This window comes from Zingiber officinale, chromosome 8A (genome assembly GCF_018446385.1).
Source record: "Zingiber officinale cultivar Zhangliang chromosome 8A, Zo_v1.1, whole genome shotgun sequence".
Classification (NCBI taxonomy): Eukaryota; Viridiplantae; Streptophyta; class Magnoliopsida; order Zingiberales; family Zingiberaceae; genus Zingiber; species Zingiber officinale.
Genome location: NC_056000.1, coordinates 70,138,144 through 70,147,171, shown reverse-complemented (window position 1 = coordinate 70,147,171; position 9,028 = coordinate 70,138,144). Strand labels below are relative to the sequence as shown.

Below are 9,028 nucleotides of genomic sequence, written 5' to 3'. Positions count from 1 at the left end.
GTGTAAAACCGATGTAATATTACTTTATAACACCGGTTTTACATCGGTGGAAAATCGATGTAATATGTATATATTTTAACAGCACAGATTTGATTTTAAAACCGACAATAACAAAAAAAAATACACAAATATTCACAAATTGTACAAATATTCTTCATTCAATAATATCCATAAAATACACAAATATTCACAAATTATATAAATAATTTTCTTACAACAATATCCATAAAATACCCAAACATTCTTTTTACATCAAAAGCGATACATGTGACAACACAAGGGACACCATTGACGCAATACCTAAAGAACAAGTGATACACTGCATGCAAAATAGCCGAATAGCATAAGAGCAGAGCCTTTAAGCCAGGCATCGCCTTTCTCAGGACTTTCGAAATGAAGTTGGATCATAGGTGAAGTAACAAAGGCCCCCAACAAAATGACCTTTCCAAAATGTGAAGATCAGGGAACCAGTGATGCAGAAGATGGCCCCTGCAAGCTTGGCCCTCCCTCTTACAGTCTTCAAGTTGAGCTTTTCCATCCTGAGCAAAAAAAGACCAAATATAGAATGATATTTGAATGAACTAAATTCACTGTAAAATTACTTGGAATTAATATCTGAATCAACCTCAGTACAATTGCCAATAAGAAAGTAAAAGCAGGAATGACATTGCCCAAGGCACTGGCAACAGTTGGAGAAATGAGATGGAGTCCAACGTAGTATACATTTTGCTGAATTGTTATACCCAACATAGCAAGAATGAATATTTTTAGCATGACACCAAATGAGAAGCTGGGTCTTCGATTCCTACAACCATGAGATGAGTTTAAAAACATTCAATTTGTAGTCATATATCTTATTCTCAACAATTCTAATGAGACATGCTCCTTGAACCTTTCGAGCACATAAGCAAGAGGAGCCAAGATGAGCATGGCAATAAGGTGCCTGTACACTACGAAGACAAGTGCACTTAGTCCTTGTCCTAATGCAAGCTTGCCGAGGATGCTGGATCCAACATACGTGAACTGGGACACAATCATATAGAAGTATGGAGCACATGCTTTCACAGAGGCCATGATCTCCTCACCAAATTGTTTGTGACAATTTTTATTGTCCTTGGTTCTTTATAAAGGAAGAAAATCATATTGATTCTGTCAAACAAACAACTCTAAGATAGACAAATGCTTTGAAAGCTAGGAATAGAAAAAAGATGAGAGAAAAGCAGGCAAACAAGTGCCAACAAGCTACATCAGACTCCTCTAACTGTTGTATCATTTTCTCCAGCAAACAGACAAATAAATCATCTTGTCGACAAGATGAAGACGACTAGGGAGAAAAGCAGGCAAACAAGTGCACTTTATTCTCGTCGACTAGGGTTTCTAGAATTGAACAAGAAGAAGAAACCAGGCATACCTTTGCTATCAATCTCGTCGACATGGCTCTCCCGACCTTTGATTTTGATGCTGAACCATTTTTTGATGAAGGCCTTAGACCATGATGAGATTATACTATGTATAGCCAACTGTGGTTATATTTCTTCAAATTTATTAACATATAAAGCAGTGGTATTCAAATTGTTCACACATGCTATTAGTTTGCCAAGAACATCATCAAATTTTAGTAATTCTTTTGCAATTTTAACAGAAGCATCAATTGCTTTAGAACTTAGTTGTATTTTTCCTTCTCATGAATACATCAAGTAAATCAGTTGTGTTTTAGAACTGTGGGAAACAACACCCAAGGTGAGACATGCATAAGACTTACAGAAAAGGCATACTGTGGTTGCAGAGCAATCATCTAGTAGAAATCAATTCACTAATAATTATTGAATTGAATCAGAGATGTAAACGAGAGACACGCAGGTCACTCTAGAATAATCATTAACAGTGGTTGAACTAAAGACAAGATGTAAACCAGAGAGATAGAGGGGGAAAAAATGCAGGCAATGATTTGAATGACATCCGGGCATCTGTAAATTTCCAGAAAACCAGATGTATTGATCACAATAGAACAAATTAATGAGCAAACAATGATCTACCTCAATGTCATCAGCAAGGTCGCTGCCGTGAGAAGGAAAGGATCCCATACTTTGGCCATTTTTATTCCAAAGTGATATCTTTTTATCGTCACCAGCACTAGCAACCACTAGGTCTGCACGAACAAAGATTAAACTTTAGTAAGATTTTTCCACCGTAAAAGTCAGCCACCATCCACTGGATTAACAAAATTAACTAAGTTATACAAGATACAAAATAAACTTGAATGATGAGTCATGGGAAAATTAAATTCTGACGGCACTAGGCAAGGATGAAACATGCCCTTATACAATTCGAATAGTGTAGATCCAAGGCAAAGCAACAAATTTCCAAGAGAAGTAAAAAATGGAGATACACAGTTTCCTAGTAATTTTGCTTCAGAGAGTAACACATCCCAGACTATCGGGGAAAAAAAGAGAGGCTAAAATCGAGCAAACAAAACCCTCCGACACAAGAATTTACTCCTTACACCATCCTCACATCACACTCTGATAAATTCAATTCTTTAAGAATTTATTGGCTATGTAGTATGTCCCTACCAACTCATTCTATCTATATCTTCTATCCAGCCCTGCTAGACACGCAAGTCATATATAAAAATTCAAAGAAGATAAAAATTTAATCTAGCTATATCTTCTATCTAGCTTCACTTTTAAGAATTTAGTAGCTGATAGTTTCTCATATAAAAAAATGGAGGATGAGCATATCAGCTCCCACATTCATGAACCTCGTTCAACCATGCAGCAGCATGATGTTTCCTTTTTGAGTCATATCCATGCAATAAGTATGCATGTCGTTTCTGAAAAAGAGAATTTAACACTTCCTGTAACAAACATAGGGAAGCAATTAGATGCTACGCAAGTATCATCAGTGAACTCTATGAATGCTGGTCACAATTCTGACCTAAATGAAGATGACCACTACTGTCGTGGGGGTTTGGAACCTAGAAACATTGCTGATGAAGCTGATGCATTTGATGTAGGTTTCAATAATCCACCTTCACATCCTTTCCAAAGTTACCAATCTGCAAGTCATCCCAGGGAGCAGTTAGAGTTCCTGAATTGATTATCTAAATCTGATGATTTCCCCTGGCTCTCAATATTTAATAAATCATGCGTGCTTGCTTGCAGCTCAAGAATCCATTGCTGAAAGAGTTGATAACATGATTGAGGGAGAGATGGTCTCACATTCTAAGAAGTCTTTATTATCTGCAAAACCACCATGCCAAAGTAATGAAACTATCAAAGATGATTTCATGCAATTTGAAAAAAATAAACAATTGGTTAGTACACCTAGTCAAGCTAATAAATTGGAATCTGCCTCCATTCCACATGGATCAGAGACTGTTAAATTTTCTCAGGATATCCATATTTCAACTAATCGGGCTATACATGACCAGCATGAATTTGTCTTCAATCCTGTCCTTCATGTAGGACCTGTTCAACATGATGGTATCGCTGATGAAAAATGCTATAAACAAGGGAGGATGGTTCAGAAGCCTGAGTTTCAAATTGCACCTTCAAAGTCTGTGTCTGATAACCCTGCTATTCATGAGGAAAGGATCTTACAGGAATCCAATATGAGCAAACACACAAACAAGCCCATAAGTATTGTTGATATAAAAGAGAGTTGTTCATTCCTCTAATTAAATATAATATCTGTTGAAGTATATTATAAATATGTAAAATTCATAAGCAAAACGATAGTTTGATCTCTATCTATAGCACAAGTTAGTGATTGATCCATCTAGAATTAAACAAAACAAGCTACGAAAGTGAATTAGCCGTTCAAAATCTCTCTAACAGCATGACATAGGTCTCTGCAGGTGGTGAACTATCCCAATAATGAAACAATGCAAAAGCGAGCAGCACTAAAAGCTAAGTAAACTCCAGTCAAACTGGTATCTTGCAATCCCAACCGCTTTCAATCTACAAAAATCTATGAACCCTAACTTATGATAGATCACAGAAGATCCATAGTAACTTATGGCGACAAATGCCCAATACAAAAGGAAGGAAACGTGCTAGGAGCTAAAAATGACCGGTTTCATTAAAATCACGTCTAAAAATGGAATTTGCAGCCAGATCCTCACAATGCAATTCAACCACGAGAAAAAACCAAGTCACGAAGCAACTGAAGAATAAAGAAATAAAGTAGTTACTTGATGTAAGCCCGACCATCTCCGATCCGTAGGGGACCAAGGGCGTCGAGGCGGGATGCGACGATGCCCTCGCTGCCGCCGGAGAGGAGGAGCGCGCTCCCTACCTCCCTGAAGGGCTCGAGGTCGTAGGCATGGATCGAGGCCTCCGTCCCCAAGGTCACCGCCGCGGAGACGAGGAGCACGGCGATTGGGGCCACCAGATCCATAGCTGGATATCGGAGAAGAGAAAGGAGGCTGGAGAGATCTCGCCAGGAGAGCGAGCGAGCGAGTGGAAACAGGGAGAGAGATGAGATGCTTCTTCAGAAAGGGACCCACACGAGGAGACCACGGTGTAGTCGCGCGTGAGGCGGTCGAACGACAAGGCGAGCGCGTTAAACTGGGGGGAGGAGCCGCCGGGGACTCGAGGAAGCAACTTCCAGTCTCTCTTGATGGGATTGCCGACCAATAAGCGATCTCCGTCATTGGTGTTCATCAAGCAAACCAGGACACCGGAGGAGGACGTGCGCCAGATGCTCTTTTCTGAGCGGGGGAAGTCGAAGTTATACCACTGGACGAAGCAAGGGTCGTACAGGTGGCCCAAGAAGGCGCAGTCGTGAAAGCAGAACCTGAAGAACAAGGGCTTGTGTGGCGCCATCATCGCCCACGACAACAGGGGGCTAGAGTGAACCACCTCGTGTCTTGATCTTGATCGGGAGAGGATCTAGGAAGGGGGAAGAGGGAGATAAGGTTGAGAGAGATGGTCGGAGGTTTAGGTTTAGGCTGAGAGAGATGGTCGGATGGTCGGAGGTTTTAGGTTTAGGTTTACGCGAGAGAGATGGTCGCGCGGAGGAAGGGGCGGGATAAAGATTTAGGTTTGGAGGGAATTCACAGTGTGCAGATTTTGGCTTGTGGGGAAAATTAAAATATTTTATTTGGGTTTATTAACATCGGATTTTAAAAACCGATGTTAAAATCGGTGTCTATTAACGAAAAAAAAGGCGCTCATAGACATCGCCTAAAAAACCGATGTCTATGAGCTAAAATTTGCACTCATAGACACCGGTTTTTAGAAAAACCGGTGTAAAATACTCAAAGACATTGGTTTTAGCCTAAAACCGTTGTTGTTCCACTGATGTCTATGAGGGATTTTGTTGTAGTGTTGGATCTCAACATTCTTGTAACTTGGGTAGCAATGATGTATTGCTAGATGCCGCTCATTGCTTATGTTTCTAAAGGAGTTTAGGAACATTGCCAACGTTACAAGAACCTATTGGGTCACACACAAAGAACAAGTGGATGGAGATTAGGTTCATATGATGAACCAAGAGGATTAGATTCATTTGATGAATTAAATTGGATTAAGAGTAATCCAAATTGGGCTAGCTTGAGTTAGACTCAAGTTGATTCATGTGTTCAATGAATCTAATTTAGATTATGATTCATTGAATCAATTTAATTAAATAAATTAGATTCATTATATTAAATTGGCTTGAATTAAATGATTGGATTAGATCAACCATGAGAGAGATTAAGTCAAGTTTGACTTGACTTGAGAGGAAGAGGAAGAGTCAAGTTTGACTTGACTTTGCCACATCATATGTGTGACTTGGCATTAAGTGGCCAATGATGATGTGCCACATCATCATAGTTAATACATGATTATGCCACCTAATGGAAGTTACACTTCCTTCTTTGTTTTAATGTGGTCGGCCACATTAATGAGAGTAATTACTCTCATTGTGGCCGGCCACTCAAAATGAAGGGAGTTGATGTTTTTCATTTTAATTGTTATTAACTCCTTCTTCTTCCTCCTTGGGTGGTCTCTCTTCTCTCCATGGTGCTGTTGCCGTGAGGTTCCAAGAGTGGAGAGGGTGATTTGAGTTCCCAAAAGTAGAAAGGGTAAGTGAAGGTCACATAGAAGAGTGTTCTTGGTTTTTATCCTCTCTTCTTTGATCTCCTTTCTTCTTCCATTCCATCCGAGAGCCCTAGAAAGTGCTAGCACACTTGGGGTCTCTCTTCTCCATCCTTGAGTGCTAGAGAGCACTCCTTGTTCGTGTGGATATCATTAGAGGAGTGTCTACGTTGACACTCTCGAGATCCGGCGTACCGTTGGACGAGCGGGATTTGTGAAGGGCACGCTTCAAAGGTAAAAGCTCTCAACACATAGATCTAGGAGTAGATCTAAAATTTTTGAAACTCGTACTTGTATTTCGTTCGGTTTTCCTTGCACGGATCTACGGCTTTGGGTAATTCGGGGTTTCCGCGACGTGAAAAGTGATTTTCGCGGCCCGAAGAACCCAACAGTGGTATCAGAGCCACGTGCAAGGCTTGTACGAGTTTTGTTTTTGGTTTTATGAAAACTAAAGTTTCTGTAATTTTCTGTAAAATTATGATTTTTGGGTTTTTATGAGTATTTTTCTTGAGTAATCGAAGCACAAGTGTTTAGTCGCTTGTAGGCTTCGACTTTCCAAAACGGCTTCGTTTCGCCCCAAAAATTTTTGGGACAGCGGGCTTGGGTGCCATTAGATCACTTAGGAGCAACTCGCGATGGTTAGATCGCGGGTAGGGGTACTGCCCCTAACCCCGCAAGGGGATTTGCTCCGCGATTGCACCCGAAATCGCTAAAAACGAACCCGCGGGGAAGATTTTTCCGAAACGGCAATGTCTCGGCCCAAATCGTTTTGGGACAGCGGGTTTAGGCGCTGTTGGATCGAAAAGGAACCCTCGCGATGGTTAGATCGCGGGTAGGGGCGCTGCCCCTGGCCCCGCAAGGGGATCCGTTCCGCGATTGCGCCCGAAACCGCTAAACGGGTCCGCCGGGAAATTTTACTCGTAAAAATTGTAAAAATTAATTTTAAAATTACAGAAAATTATGACAAATATATAATTTTGAATTATATATTAAATTTTGTCATAGTCATGGCCCAAAAACCCAATATGATTGGATTGTGTTGTAATTCATAATACGGTCTGCGTGCCGTTATGTGTTTGCGCGTGTTGTATGTTTTTAATTTTTCGCGACCTGCACGTCGTGCCTTCTCTTATATTCTTGTTGTAAATTAGATTTAGACTCGAATGTAACTCGAGTTTCAAATTGTAATGTACAAATTGGAGCGGTGGAGGGTCCACACGAGACAGAGTTCCGAGGCGGGCACGAGCAACACAAGGTGGTCAAAGGGAGGAGCTTGGAGAAGCTGTTGACCCTAGGTTGACCAATCGATCTTCTCATTGGCTTGAGAAGATCGTAGTAGGGCCATGACTAAATCACAAATAGATTAATTAGTTAATTGCTTATGTATATGATGCATGTTTAATAAGTAATTAATTAATTAGTGCCTTACGATTAGATTAGATCTAAGTCGTGCACATGATGCACCCTTGCGATTAGATTAGATCTAAGTCGTGCACAAGATGCATCCTTTTCGATTAGATTAGATCTCGATCGAACCAACTCTAAATGCCTAACCGTGCCGTGATACCTATCACTACCTCGATCACATGTATTGTTGAATCTGCCAAAGCAGAGCAATACATATTATCTTGGTAGGGTACGGAGGGACAATCTTGGTCCCGCCTATCAACGCATGGGTGAATACAAACTCAATTAGATTGAGTATTCCTAGTTACTCGGTTGGATCGAGTCAACTATAGGCATTATTCCAACGATTGGAAAAGATAGGTCAAAATCACATCTATATTAACTCTCGGGCGTATTAGCCAAAGTTAACTCGAGTTTTAATATAAATGCAGATATTGATTCTATAAACAAGAGTTGCATAGAGATGTAATTGGTAATCGTTACCTACCGATCATGCTAAGCCTTGGGCGTATTAGCCAAAGCTAACTCAAGGATTAGTATGATGTGGATCTTGTCCCACAAGAATTATAGAATTCAGTGGGAGCATCATTTAATTAAAGGCCCAATTAAATGATTTTAAAAGAATATGATATTTATTTCTGCAAATTTTTCTGTTGTAGATAACTATGACGTCGAACACGAATTCCTTCTCCCTGCGATCTGTCCTTGAGAAGGACAAGCTCAACGGAGCAAATTTCCTGGACTGGTACAGGAACTTGAGAATAGTTCTCACCCAAGAACGTAAACTGTACATTCTGGAGTAGCCCATTCCGGAGGCTCCTCCTGCCAATGCCCCGCGAGCCGACAAAGATGCTTATAAGAAGCATCAAGACGACGCATTAGATGTGTCCTGTCTAATGCTCGCGACCATGAACTCAGAGCTTCAGAAGCAACATGAGTTGATGAGCGCCTATGATATGGTTGAGCATCTTCGCCAACTATATCAGGGACAAGCGAGGCATGAGAGATTTGAGATCTCGAAGGCACTGTTTCAGTGCAAGATGTCAGACGGGGCTCCTGTAGGTCCTTATGTACTCAAGATGATTGGGTACATAGAGAACCTACAAAGACTGGGGTTCCCACTTGGCCAAGAGCTGGCCACTGACTTGATCTTGCAGTCCTTGCCGGATAACTATAGTCAATTCGTTCTCAACTATAACATGAACGAGATTGACAAGCCACTGCCCGAGCTACTTAGTATGTTACGAACTGCTGAGATTAACCTTAAGAAAGTTAAGCCCATTCTGATGGTCCAGAAGCACAAGGGCAAGGGCAAGCCCAAAGGTAAGGGAAAGTCCCAAACCAAGGGCAAAGGCAAGGCATTGAAGCCTAAAGGAGGGGTCGCTAAGGATGCTACCTGCTTCCACTGCGGTCAGACCGGGCACTGGAAGAGGAACTGCAAGGTATACTTGGAGGATCTAAAGAAGAAGCGAAGTGAGACTTCCACTTCAGGTATATATGTTATAGAAGTCAATCTATCTATTTCTACATCATTG

At 40.9% G+C, this 9,028-nt stretch overlaps 2 protein-coding genes across 4 annotated transcripts; both read right to left on the bottom strand.

The window, feature by feature from the left end:
* Window positions 1–312: 312 nt before the first annotated feature.
* On the bottom strand, window positions 313–2,959 carry LOC122011664 (WAT1-related protein At2g40900-like). Of its 3 annotated transcripts, none has more exons than XM_042568038.1 (4): window positions 2,938–2,959; window positions 2,037–2,149; window positions 626–805; window positions 313–539 (listed from the first exon to the last, which is right to left on the bottom strand). In XM_042568038.1, exons 2-4 carry the CDS (start codon window positions 2,093–2,095, stop codon window positions 380–382), a joined length of 399 nt encoding a protein of 132 aa, XP_042423972.1. In that variant the 5' UTR covers window positions 2,096–2,149; window positions 2,938–2,959; the 3' UTR covers window positions 313–379. The 3 variants fall into 3 exon arrangements, with proteins under 3 accessions (XP_042423972.1, XP_042423971.1, XP_042423970.1); XM_042568037.1 differs by lacking the exon at window positions 2,938–2,959 and adding an exon at window positions 2,752–2,814 and having other exon boundaries at window positions 314–539; XM_042568036.1 differs by lacking the exon at window positions 2,938–2,959 and adding an exon at window positions 2,762–2,814 and having other exon boundaries at window positions 314–539.
* Window positions 2,960–4,191: 1,232 nt separating this feature from the next.
* Window positions 4,192–4,829, bottom strand: LOC122010952 (F-box/kelch-repeat protein At3g61590-like). Its single transcript, XM_042567412.1, has 2 exons — window positions 4,511–4,829; window positions 4,192–4,403 (listed from the first exon to the last, which is right to left on the bottom strand). Exons 1-2 carry the CDS (start codon window positions 4,827–4,829, stop codon window positions 4,192–4,194), a joined length of 531 nt encoding a protein of 176 aa, XP_042423346.1.
* Window positions 4,830–9,028: the final 4,199 nt, after the last annotated feature.